Source organism: Podarcis tiliguerta, assembly GCF_965153285.1.
Source record: "Podarcis tiliguerta genome assembly, chromosome: 2".
Classification (NCBI taxonomy): domain Eukaryota; kingdom Metazoa; phylum Chordata; class Lepidosauria; order Squamata; family Lacertidae; genus Podarcis; species Podarcis tiliguerta.
This window is the reverse complement of record NC_139535.1, coordinates 4,817,600-4,830,772: the sequence shown is the minus strand read 5'-3', so window position 1 is coordinate 4,830,772 and position 13,173 is coordinate 4,817,600. Positions and strand designations below refer to the sequence as shown.

The 13,173-nt window shown below is 43.0% G+C and overlaps 1 protein-coding gene across 1 annotated transcript; it reads right to left on the bottom strand.

Moving 5' to 3' along the window:
- Positions 1–4,532: 4,532 nt before the first annotated feature.
- On the bottom strand, positions 4,533–11,888 carry LOC310670402 (vomeronasal type-2 receptor 26-like). The gene is made up of 6 exons (XM_083425715.1): positions 11,098–11,888; positions 9,687–9,957; positions 8,136–8,957; positions 7,043–7,270; positions 5,533–5,663; positions 4,533–5,069 (listed from the first exon to the last, which is right to left on the bottom strand). Exons 1-6 carry the CDS (start codon positions 11,355–11,357, stop codon positions 5,057–5,059), a joined length of 1,725 nt encoding a protein of 574 aa, XP_083281841.1. The 5' UTR covers positions 11,358–11,888; the 3' UTR covers positions 4,533–5,056.
- Positions 11,889–13,173: the final 1,285 nt, after the last annotated feature.

Sequence of the window (13,173 nt, the reverse complement as noted above, 5' to 3'; positions counted from 1 at the left end):
GTAAGTTGTATAAGCGCTTGGAAATATGACCCCACTAATGAGGTGGTCTCCTGGCCTGAAATAATTCAGAGGATCACTTTCCTCATTTAGGTTCAATGGGCATTTTGCTTTCAGCATCCCACAGGCTCCATGGGGCATAAGCAGCACAAATAACAGCAGCACTAATATCATCCTGGCTATGCCTGCAAGAATCATACACTCTTGTGACAGCAGTTACATTAGAAGCACAGCTGGACTCCTACAGTAGCTTCAGAAGCAGAGGTAGAAAAAGGAAACCTCCCACAGAAACAAGCCCTGCCAGCCCCAAATCTCTCAGGCCTGGCTTCTCATATTTATGACCCAGTTCTTCTTTCAGGCTTGTGACAATAAGGTATATCATTCTGCCTCTGATTCTGATGTTTATGTTATTTGTGGACTCCAAGGCCACCATTGGGGAAATCCCTGGAGTAAGTAAATTATCACGATTTTTATAATTATCAAGTTAAGAAGTCCACCTGCTCTGCAAATCCCTGGAATTGGTGTGTGACTCAATGGGCATCTGCAGAGCCAAAGCAAAACATGTTTGTGAGAACTCAAAGGTGGGGCTGTCAATCTGGGCCCTGCTAAACTTGAGGAAATGTTAACTTCAGTGAAGTCCAAGAAACTATAGAATAGCTATGATGGACCAAGACCAGCAAGGCAAGAGTTGTTAGACGTTTATAAATTCCTGCATGGTGTGGATAATATGGATAGTAAAAATTTTCCTCCCTCCCAGTAATAATACTAGAAGTTTGGACTTTAGACGGGAATTTAAACTCTTGTGTCCTAGGCCCCTGTCCAACTCCCTGATCACTACACCACACTGCCTCAGAACTATAGATTCATTGGCCTCTAACACAGAGATAAGTCATGAGATACTCACATGAGCTAATAGAAGTTCGGGTTCATGAGACAACCCAACCAGCTGACTGGTCCATTGGCTTTATACAGTAGCCATAATATCTGGCCTTAGCTTAGTAATATACAGGTATGTAGTAACAGCCAACTAGAGATTCAATTCTAATTCAATTCAGCTTCCAATGACGCTGAGTGTTGGAAGAGTCAGAACAGAGAAATCTGTTAGAGACCTTGAAGACTGCCCTTTCCCTGGAAGAATTTCAATCATACATAGTTGGGCTGAGGAAGGCTATTAACACAAATGTTATCTACAGAGTCCAGTATGTAATGATCCATTATACATTCAAGAACAGTGTGTTTTACTGCAGGTGGTAGTGGAGTTTGGGGCAAATTCTTGAAGATGTGGAACCTTCTGAAGTGACTCTCACTGCTTGCGAATGAGGCCTTCAACTGTTGATGTTCTATTGCTCTTTGAACCACTGGGGAAATTGTTTTTTGTAAGAACTCACTGATGGGCCTGTCAATCTGTGTATGGGTAAAAGCTTCCTGTGAAGTCATCAGTGCAATCCTAGCATCTCTACTCAGTATTCCCATTCAGTTTTGTGGGGCCTCCTCCCAAGTAAGCAGCTATTTGATTGCAGCCAAAAAGGGTTGGGAGGACATTCCTTCAGGTGTCCTTGCTGCTTACAAAACAACTCACATGAAATTGAAAAAGACTGAAGGCTCATCAGATGTTCCGGCTGATCCTGCTGGATGAACCTGGTGTTCTATTTCTGAAGGAGCTTTTGATGGGACTGTCACTGCTTGCAAGAGAACTGATGAATCGTAGAGTTGGAAGGGTACTTGAGGATCCTGTAGTATAAACTTCTGCAACGCAGGAATATGCAGCTGATGAACTTGCTAGGCGCCGAAGTCCAGCTGGTCTTTGAAACACAAATAACCTACGTTTATGAGCACTTGTTATTCCTAATAAGTGGACTTATTCAGCAGCTGTTTCATCAGGATAAAGGAGAGATGAGACTACATGTCTCTCCTGAGAGACTTCGAATGGGTGCCTGAACTTGCTGTTCCCGTTTTCCCTCCCAGACCACTTTTATGTTGTGTCTCTTAGATTGTGAGCTGAGGGCAGGATCTGTCTTCTTGATATTTGTGAGTCAATCTTGGGAGCTTACTTGTGTAGCAGGATTAAAATGCCAATAATGATTAAGCATGCATGCATATATATATATATATATATATATATATATATATATATCAACCTCTCTTTTAAACTTTTTTTTAAATGTTGTGAAAACCTATCTGTTGCCTTACTGTATCTAACATGTCATGTGTTTTTAGGTTGCATTGCCCATTTCTCCTGGGGAAAGACCTTCTTGAGATAAATTCTCTCACTCCCTAAGTGCAGACAGGAGACAGTGGTCCTTTTCCATACATGCAGGAGCATAAATAGCTCTGTGTGTGTGTGTGTGTGTGTGAGAGAGAGAGAGAGAGAGAGAGAGAGAGAGATAAGTGTATATTCTGGGAGGCATAGCTAATTGTATATAATATTTTTTATTAATTTTCAATTACAATACAGTGGTACCTCAGGTTACATACGCTTCAGGTTACAGACTCCGCTAACCCAGAAATAGTACCTCAGGTTAAGAAGTTGGCTTCAGGATGAGAACAGAAATCGTGCTCTGGCGGCGCGGCGGCAGCAGGAGGCCCCATTAGCTAAAGTGGTGCTTCAGGTTAAGAACAGTTTCAGGTTAAGAACAGACCTCCAGAATGAATTAAGTACTTAACCCGATGTACCACTGTAATCCAATGACAATCACATTATCACAAACCAAATTATACCACTAAAAAAGGAGCCAATTATTCAAATACCAAATGAAACATATTTAGGTGACTTCCCGTGTCTGGACTTCTGGGTGCGATGATCTTAATTAGGGCTTTAAAGGTCAGCACCAACACTTTGAATTGTGCTCGGGGAGCCAGTGAAGTTCCTTTAGAATCACTGTTATATGGACCTGGTGGAGATAACCAGAGCATGCACCACTCTGGTGAGACAGTTTGCGGGCAGGTAGGGTCACAGCTAGCATACCATATGGAGCTGGTAGACAGAGTTAACCTGTGCCTCCATGGACACCTGTGAGTCCAAAATGACTCACCTGCACACCTGGTCCTTCAGGGGCACAGTTGCCCCATTCAAGACCATTCAAGACCAGGGGGTCCCCCATGCCCGCCCCCATCTCCCCAAAACAGTACCTCTGTCTTGTCAGGATTCAACTTCAGTCCGTTAGCCACCATCCATTCTCCAGCCACCTCCAGATACTCACACATTAACCTTAACTGGTTCCTCAAACTGATGAACACCCAGCCCAAACCACCTGATGATCTCCATATTCTTCTTCATGCTCAGGCTATACATTAAGATTGCTGGAGAGCCAGGCTGCTGGTGACCTACTTGCAGGAGTGACGTTGGCCAGTGATGTTACCATGGATGAATGCAGATGCATCATTGTGACATCAGTGTATGATGTCACAGACAGAATGAGCTTCAAACCCCAGCAAAGTGAGAGACAGTTAACAGTCAGACCCAGGCTTAATGCTTTGCGTATTCATGGCAGATGATGAAAAGGTAAAACATCGGGGCTATGGTATCTTTTACCAAAGGTTACAGTTGTCTAGAGAGCAAAAATGAATTAGATGGATGAAACAATAATATAAGGGCACAGCAGAACATGGACCATATACATGCTGAAGGTCCTGGGTTCAATTCCTGACATCTGCAAATCATCCTGAAATCTTTGGGGCAGGAGCAAGACTGCAAGAAACCTTTAATTGCCTTTATAATTTCCAAGGCAACCAGCCGAAAGCCGCTAACAGCATTCTGACACCAGACTCGGTTCCACTTGAACAACGTGGTATATGATGTGAAGCTAAGAATCATCAAAGAAGCTAAGAATCAGACACTACCGCCTTCACTTTTTGTAGTTAGATGTGCCTTTGTGTTCAGATCAGGCCTGAGGATGATAATGTAGCACTTCGGTAGGAAGATGCAGCCCAGAAGTCCAGCACTGGAGGCCAACATAGAGAAGACCTGCACAGCTACCATGAACTTCCCTTTTGTGCTCAGGTAGGTGGGCACAAAGGACACCCAAACACTGCAGAAGACCAGCATGCTGAAGGTGATCAGCTTGGCTTCATTGAAGGACCCGGGAAGCTTTCTGGCTAGAAAAGCCACTGTGAAGCAAATGGCTGCCAGGAAACCCATGTAACCAAGGACAGTGTAAAACATGGCAACAGATCCTTCATTGCATAGAAGGATGATCTCTCCAGCTTGGGCTTGGATGTCAGAGTCTGGGAAGGGTGGGGAGATTCCCAGCCAGATGCTGCAGATGACAAGCTGCATACTGGAACAGGAAAGGACAATGGAGTTGGCCAGACTCTTCCCCAGCCATCTCCTCACCTTGTTCCCTGGCTTTGTGGCCAGGAAGGCCAGCACCACCGTGATGGTTTTTGCCAAAACAGAAGAGACAGCAACTGAGAAGATGATGCTGAAGGCTGTTTGTCGGAGAAGGCAGGTCACTTTGCTTGGCTGGCCGATGAACAGGAAGGAGGACAAAAAGGAAAGCAGGAGGGATATAAGGAGGATATAGGATAAGTCTTGATTGTTAGCTTTGACTATGGGAGTTTCCATGTATTTAATGAAGATTCCTAGGACAACACCAGTGGTTAAGCACAAGAAGAGAGCAAAGGACACCAGGAGGATCCCCAAGGGTTCTTCATAAGTGAGGAATGTTATAATCTTGGGGACACATTTGTCTCTTGCTTGATTTGCATGCTGTTCTTCTGGGCATCTGGTGCAATGCTTTGCATCTGAAGAGAAGAAGAATGACTTCAGTATCACTAACAAAATTCTTACACCCATAACTGTCTATTTCCTAATACATTGGGAAACAATAATAAGAGATTAATAAATAATAGGATTTTGATTATTTGGAATATTGAGGTATGTAAGCCAGAGGAAAAATACAGGCTAAGCTTCCTTCCAAGCCAGGACGTTATCTGGGATAGAGGTTCTAACTTGATAAAAGCTGTTGAAGGCCCATCTGCAAGGTATTCTTGGGCCTGGGAAGACAGAGGTTGCCATGGTGATGTGGTGTGCATTTGAGGTGTCAGGAAAAGAGAGTCTTTACCAAGGTGTGCTGGGAAGAATAAGGCAGAGAAGAAGAAGGGACCCATTTTGGCTAGACTGGCTGAAGAAGGGTTGGGAGAGATTTCTTGCACTCAAGTGCTGCACTGCTATGGGGAACAAGTCCCTCTTGATCATGGGCTAAGATCTGGACTTCCTCCATGCAGACTGAAGGTGTAACTATGTGAATAAATCATATTTCTTAAAGCCTCCCCTGAGTATTCATTTCCCAAAAGGAGCACAAACTCTGGGCGAGCCCCAGGAACCCCCTAGAATCTTGCTACCGCTTGGCAGAGAGTGGGGTGGTGCCCAACTTCTGTAGGCTTCAATGTTTGTCCCCTTCCACTGATGGCTGTTGCGCTAAGGTCCTTCTTGTGGGCTTTTCATAGGCACCTGGTTCAACATTGTGAAAGGGTGTTAGACTAGATGAGCCTTTGGCCTGATTAAGCAAGCCTCTCCCTTTCGTCTAGAGTCACCCACCTTCCTGAACGGAGATGGTACCTTCCGCACAAGGAGCACAATCATAGCAGCAAATGGGCTCTCCTTCTTTAGCTACTCTGGCGTATCCAGGGCGACAGATTTCGGTGCATCTTGAACGAGGCACGACCTAAAAACAAGGAGCAGGGGCATCAAAGGAGATCCGCATAAATTACAGACATCATCTGAAGGCCCTGACTGAAAAAAATGCTCAAATAAATATCATTTTTACAATACTGAGGTCAGGTGAGGAAGCTTAAAATGGGAACAAGACCCTTCCAAATTTTGCTTGGACTGTGGACACATGATTTTGTTTCTGATGTAAAGTTTCATATTTAAAAACCATAATGGGATTTATACATTGTTTACGGTAAAAGGTTAACTAATTAAACTCTCTATTGCCTTTTAAAACGTGTTTGGGGTTTATTGCGCCTGTTTGTTACTATGATATGTATTTTTGTGTTTTTATAAGCCCAGATTTTATAAGGCATTATTGGGCAGCTGTTAAAGCCCAAATGGCAGCTATGGCCCCACTGTCAACTTGGGCCCATTGATACATTTTCATCTCCCCCTCTGAGTGGATGAACAAGGAAAAGTGTAAAGACAGCCTGTCCTCTGTTTGCCCGTCTCCAACTGAATTGCTATGCAAAACAGAGAGGGCAAGGAAAACAGCAGTGATGCAGACATCTGGGAAGTGGCTGTCACCCTGGGAAGGGCCATTTTAGGGTTATCCGAACTTAGCAGATGTCACCACAAGGGAACTGCAGCCAGTGTGATGCAGTGGTTAGAGGGTGCAGTGGTGAAGTGGTTACCCGAGAGACCAAGGTTCAATTCCCACTCAGCCATGAAGCTTCCTGAGTAACCTTGGACTGTTCACTTCCTCTCTGCCCTATTTCACAGGGTTGTTGTGGGGATAAAAATAAGAGGCAGCAAAGCATATATAGGGTTTTGAGCACCATAAAGGTGGGATATGTCAGGTATAAGGGCATTTCTGAAGTACAGAAGCCATGGAAGCTTATAGAATCTAACAGAAGTGTTCCAGAATCTTCTAGTGTCTCAGGAAGTTTCCCAAGGTTCCCATGGAAACAGACATGCAGCTGGAATGAGCTCGTTCTGCTTCCAGGTCAAACTCCCCCAGCCTGCCTATAAATGAGATGGGGTCGAATGTTATTCTTACTTTCCCTCTCTCTGATATTCCTTCACTCTCTCATTCTGAATTGATTTTCTCAGAGTATGTTGTTCGTTTTAAGTTTTTTACTGTTGTATTTTACTGCAACTGGATTATTAAGAGAGTGCCCTTCCAGGGACCTGATACTGAACTGTCAAGCTTATTTCTGCCTCAGTAAACTTTTACTAATTAATCCACTGTGTCCTGAGTTCTCCCTGTGTCTTCTTGAAGCTGCTACTCACTTACAACTGCGAAGGCATTCCCCCAGAGACTTGGGGTGCATGACTCCTGACACAATATTAATGCAATCAATCAATCAATCAATCAATCAATGCAATGACCTTGCTGAAGTCCCCAGGCCACACAATGGCTTCTGAATTAATGGTGAACGTTATATCAAAGGATGCCTCTTCCTCGATGCTCCCAACTTTCATTCTGCTGTGAGATCTATTGTGAAACACGACCCAGTTCATGATATCAAAGTTGGCAGTCAGCTCCCCATTCTTATCAAAATACATCCCTCCTATGGATGAATTGGAAAGCTGGATTTCTTTTAAGAAAGCGTGAAGCTAGAACGGCAGAGAAAACAGCTGCATTTAGAAAACATGATACGAGGGTTGCGTGTGGGAACTACAGGCTTGGGTGCAAACTCCATTGCAGATGACAGTACACTATATAATTGCATAACAATTGCAAGATCTTTCCTGGGCATTTGATTTATCAAATCCATTCAAGAAGTTGGATATTTTGTGGGATGTAATCTTGTTTTCCTTTGATAATTGAGAAAGGTTCCAGACCGCTTACCACTTTTGAGCGATCTATCCTAAATCAGGGAGATAGAGGCAGAGACCTCGTATCTACTTTATTTGGTGACTTTCGGGTCATTATAACAGGTCCTTTATCAGGTTTTAAATCCTCTTGGGGATAAGAGTCAAATAAACATATATTAAGGACGTGGCCAGGAAAGCACTTTGGAACTCTAGAAAAGATACATGCTTTTTAATTTTCTATGATCTATTCTATTGTGATTTCAACTTTGTATATGTTTCAGAAATAGGGTTCAAATTAGGGTTTTAAATTTCTTTATTAGAATTTTATTGTTTTAACATTTTTGTAAACTGTTTTGAGGTTTTTTGAGCAGTCAAGCAATATATGCATCTTACGAAATAAATATATTAAATACCAATGTGACAGAACACTCCTTAGCAATTTATCATGCCCTATTTTGTGAATGAATATTTCCCAATGCTTTTGTTTATTAATTAGTTTCAAACTATTGTAGAGCCCCAAAAAGATGAACAAAAACAAAAAATTATCGGGATGCTCAGTTAAAGACAGGGCATACAATCACAATGTGATAAACTACAAAAGATATAGACTCCGTAACGGATTCCAATGATGGAAAACAGATGGCAAAAAGGGGAGAGGACAGACCTGCCATGGCTTCAACCTTTGCCGTTCCAATCTGTCTCCTCCACCCGCCATTAGCCTCCATTTGGATCTGGATGAATATGCAGCATTTAAAGCCTGAGCCACAAGTTGGATACCGTAGTAAATGTTGTAGCGATCTTGAGACCAGATTCCCTCAATCTCTTCCTGGGAAAAAGTTTCTAGTTGTTCCTTTTCTGTGCACCTTGTCCAGCCTTCCACAGACTGCACTTTGTTTGAACATGAACAATTGAATGCTCTTGACCAAAACTGTGCAGCTGCAGTTGCAGCTTCAGATGAAAGGCGAGGATAGTAGCCATGTTCTGTCCTTTTTTTGGTATTCATTACCAAGGACAAAGAACCTTGGGCAGGCTGGAAGGAAGCCACATCACCAAACAACATCACATCAATGTCAAAAACATCTGTTGTGATCCAAACTAACCCCTGAGATTTCCTCACTTCATGAATGTGTTGTATGAATGTGATTGTATAAACTCCATTTTCAGAGTCTCCATAGTAAATGAACACCTTGACTTGTCTCAGGACAGATGGTCTACAATGTAAGGATGACATCTCCATAATGAAAAAAGGCATTTTTTCCAAGAAAGCAACACAGATTCCACTGCGGATCAGCAGAGGTGTGAAAGCACTCAGGAACCTTTCTCCATTGTCATTGTCTGGAACAAAGAGACCGACCCATGTCCACCCGAAGTGGAGCAGCAACTTGACAATCCCCATGTACTGGGTTTCTTGTTTTGGGGCCATCCAGAAGATAAAAGGAAACTGTTTTTTCCCCTTAAGATCATAAGCAGTAGAGCCCAGACTGATCTAGAAATAAAAGGATTTGTGTCTTGTTTTCAGGAATAAAAAAGAAAGGCCCTGTCACATGATCAGGCCAATGATCATGTGACATCTAATCCAGCATCCTGTTTTCACAGTGACTAACCAGTTGCTTCTGGGAAACATTTCATGCCTCCGGTGGAAAACCTGGAACTCACAGAGAAGGAAGTGGCTCTAATGAATATTGAGGCAGAATAGGGCCCCTGGGGCTTTCAGGGGTCATGGCATTCTAACCTCTTCTAAGAATCACAATGGGCCACTTCAAAGAATGAGGGGCAGAAGTAGAAGCTAGGTAGTGACACAGTCTGCAGGAGTGCAGGCCCCGTAACCTTAAATTAGCTTCTAGACAGCCACAGGTCTGCCTGAGAAAGAAGAACTCCTGGGGTGCAAGGGACTATGTTGAAATATGATACTAATTCTTCCTACGCCAGTCTGGTGAGGGTGAGAGAAAGAGACCCAGGGCTTTCCAAATCAGTTCCCACTTTCTTAAGATGTGATATTCTTTCTATGGTCTCTCTTTTTGGGTACTTCTGTTTTATGTTCCCTGGAGAGTAGGGATGTGGAAAATTTGGCCCTTAGGTTGTTGTTGAACTACAACTCCCATCAGTCCCCATAGCCAGCAATGGATGGCTTGGTAGTTCAGAAACCTCTGGAGGGGTGAAGGGGTTTCTCAACACTGGTGGAGATATAGAAAAGAGGAATGAAACAAAGTCCTACCTGGGGCATTTTGTAGATGCTCAACATTCTTGAAATATGGCTGGAGATTTCAGTAGCTGTTTCTTCAAAAGCAGCTAACACATTATTCTGTCCTCCACAGCTGTAGCTTGGAATGCTGTCTAGCATGGCATCAGCCGCTGTTGTGACATCAAAAGCGGCCTCATAGATGCTGTAGCCCAGGGTGACATTGGGTAAAAGCTTAGGATTCTGGTTGATCTCCTGAATGGCAAATAAGGGGGACAGAGTGGGAGAGGGGTCCGTTGATGTTGAGCTGCAAATAAATGAATAAACAATTGTTTCAGAGGTCCACTTTCCATTTAATGAAGACAACATGTCATACTCATTGTTCTATAAGAACCTAAGAAGAATCTACTAGTCTTATATCTAATGGGCCAAGCTTTTAAGGAGTACAATCTTGTCCATTCGCTCCAAAAAGGAAATAAATAATTTTTAGGAGAGCTTGCAGCTTGGGTGAATTTGATTGGAATGATAACTTTCAGTTTCTGGAGCTCAGAGACTTAACAGGAACTATGTATAGGATGAGAAGGAAAGAAAGAAAGAAAGAAAGAAAGAAAGAAAGAAAGAAAGAAAGAAAGAAAGAGCAGACATATTGTCTGGAGAGGACATAAAATCTCTGAGGTTTGATAGGCAGAGTTATCACTGACATAGTGGCTTTAAACAAGTGCTGGCTAGGTTGATAGACAAGCAGTGCCCTTGTGTGGTTTCACGTATCCAATGCAGGAACTAAAAGCTCAGAAGAAGGAAATGTGTTTGCTCTTTTCCAACAGTAGCAACATTAAATCACAGCTGAGAACAAGGTGAAGATTCAGGAGTTCATGATGAAAAGCATCTGTTCCGACAATTTCCCCTGCCCACTTACCTAGCTATTAGAGAGAAAGCAGAGAAAGCTTAGTTCCTTGCGAGTCTGGAGCTGAGGTTTGTAGTTAACACCCCAAAATCAAATTTAGTCTGATTCACTCCAACCTGCACTAAAGTTTGCCAAATGTTTTGCAGAGAAAACACAGCATTTTGCAGCACCCCAAAAAGGGAGCAAATGTCACTTAATATGGGGGTCACAGGGTCACCCAAAAACCCAACGTTGCCTGATTCATTCCAAACCCAAGCCAACAATTTGATTCAACAGGACCTGAACAAACTGCAGAAGTTTGCCAACAGAAGCAGGAAAAGAGATGATCGGCTGTTCTCTGCCTTTGCAAATTAAACTGAAGCCCCCAAAGGGTTCAGAATTAGCCTCCCTGTTTGCAGGGTACCAAGAGGCCAGTGGGCACTGAGATTCATTCAAAATCAAGAGATGGGCAAAGGAGGGAGAAGGGTTTATTAGGGATGGCCAGAAATTAAGTGCTAATAGCAGCATTTGTGAATGTAGGGTGGGTAACATACAGGCACTTACCTCATAATAGGGTTTACGGGGCGCTGGGAAAAGTCAGGATTGTAAATTATAACACCACCGTGATATATGACCCCACTAATCAGGTGGTCTCCTGGCCTGTAATAATTCAGTGGATCATGTTCCTTTTTCATATTTAATGGACATTTTGCTTTCAGTATCCCACTGACTCCATGGGGCATTAGCAGCAGAAATAGCAGCAGCAGTGTTATCATTCTGGCCATGCCTGCAAGAGTCATACACTCTTGTGATAGCAGTGACATTAGGAGTGCAGCCAGACTCGTACAGTAGCTTTAAGCAAAGGTACAAAAAGGAAACCTCCCACCGAAATGACCCCTGCCTGCCCCAAATCTCTCAGGCCAAGCTTCAGATATTTATGGCCCAGCTGTTCTTGCAGGCTTGTGACAATAAGTTACCTCCTCCTGCCTGTGATTATGGTGTTTATTTTATTTTTGGACTCAAAGGCCATTATTGGGGAAATCCCTGGACTAGATAATTATAAGGTTCAGAAGGTCCATCTCCCTGGCATCTGTGTGTCTCTCGATGGGCACAGGAAGAATGTGGGCAAAGCATGTTTGTGAGAACTCACAGATGGGGCTATCAGTCTGGGCCCTGCTTAATTTGAGGGATCATGAACTTTAGTGAAATCCCAGAAACTAAAGAACAGCTATGATTGTTAAAGTCTAGTAAGGCAGGACATGATGAAAGTTTATAAACTCCAGTATGGTGTGGATAATATAGATAGCAACAAGTTTTTCTCCCTCCCAACAATAATACTAGAAGTTCTGATGGAGTAGAACTTAAATCGTGGTGTCCTAGGCCCTCATCCAAGACCCTGATCCCTACACCACCTGGTTTCATAACTATAGAACTCATGGACAACCAGTGAAGCTGAATTGGATTAGCCAGGATAGAGAAAATGAAGTACTTATCCACACAGTGTACAGAGTTAACCTGTGGAATTCATTTCCTCAGAACTGAGTGATGATCAGGATGGCCTGAAAAGGGGATGGGTCGCATTCATGGAGGACATGGCTGTCAGTGGCTTACAGCTTGATGGCTATGTTTGTGCCTCCACTGTCACAGGCAGGATGCCTCTGAATACCCATTGCAGCAAAACCCAAGTGGAGAGCTTGCTGTTGTGCTTGGGTCCTGCTTGTGGCTTCCCATTGGGGCATCTGGTTGGCAACTGTGAGAGCAGATAGCTGAAGGAGAGGAGTCTTAGATCTAATACAAACTGTATACACATCAAGATATTGGCAGGATTATTGTAAAACCCTGCAGTTTAATATATATATATATGAAAATAGACGATTAAACGAATAAGTTAGGGCAATCTGGAGTATGTAGGAAAGGATGAAAATAAATGCAAGGAACAGCAGAAAGAGAGGGAAAGGAGTCAAAACTGAAATGTTAAAACTATGCTTAAATAATTGTTGTAATGTGTATCAATAAAAATTATAAATTACTATTTTATTTTATAAGTCACATACAACTTAAGCAACAAGCAACTTTAGAAAAATATAAATAAACAGTTTGCAAGGAAGGAAGTGGTCCCCTTACATCCTGAGTTTCACACTGCCATCGATCCCGGAATGTTAGATTGCACAATGGATTTAGAACTTATTTAAGAAACCATGTAATCCAAAAGCATTCAACAGCACTTGGAGCTCTTCGATGCTGACTCCAGATCACCAAATACTGTGTCCAGTTCTGGGCACCACAGTTCAAGAAGGACACTGACAAACTGGAACGTGTCAAGAGGAGGGCAACCAAAATGGTCAAAGGCCTGGAAACGATGCCGTATGAGGAACGGCTAAGGGAGCTGGGCATGTTTAGCCTGGAGAAGAGGAGGTTAAGGGGTGATATGATAGCCATGTTCAAATATATAAAAGGATGTCACATAGAGGAGGGAGAAAGGTTGTTTTCTGCTGCTCCAGAGAAGCGGACACGGAGCAATGGATCCAAACTACAAGAAAGAAGATTCCACCTAAACATTAGGAAGAACTTCCTGACAGTAAGAGCTGTTCGACAGTGGAATTTGCTGCCAAGGAGTGTGGTGGAGTCTCCATCTTTGGA

What these genes read in the sequence shown, in the direction of transcription:
- LOC310670402 (XM_083425715.1), bottom strand. Translation starts at nt 11,357, where the DNA reads ATGTCACTGCTATCACAAGAGTGTATGACTCTTGCAGGCATGGCCAGA. An exon ending in GCATCTACAAAATGCCCCAG is followed by an intron (nt 8,958 to 9,686) that starts GTAGGACTTTGT and finishes TTTTATTTCTAG; the next exon opens with ATCAGTCTGGGCTCTACTGC. An exon ending in GGCCTGGGGACTTCAGCAAG is followed by an intron (nt 5,664 to 7,042) that starts GTCATTGCATTG and finishes CCTTGTTTTTAG; the next exon opens with GTCGTGCCTCGTTCAAGATG.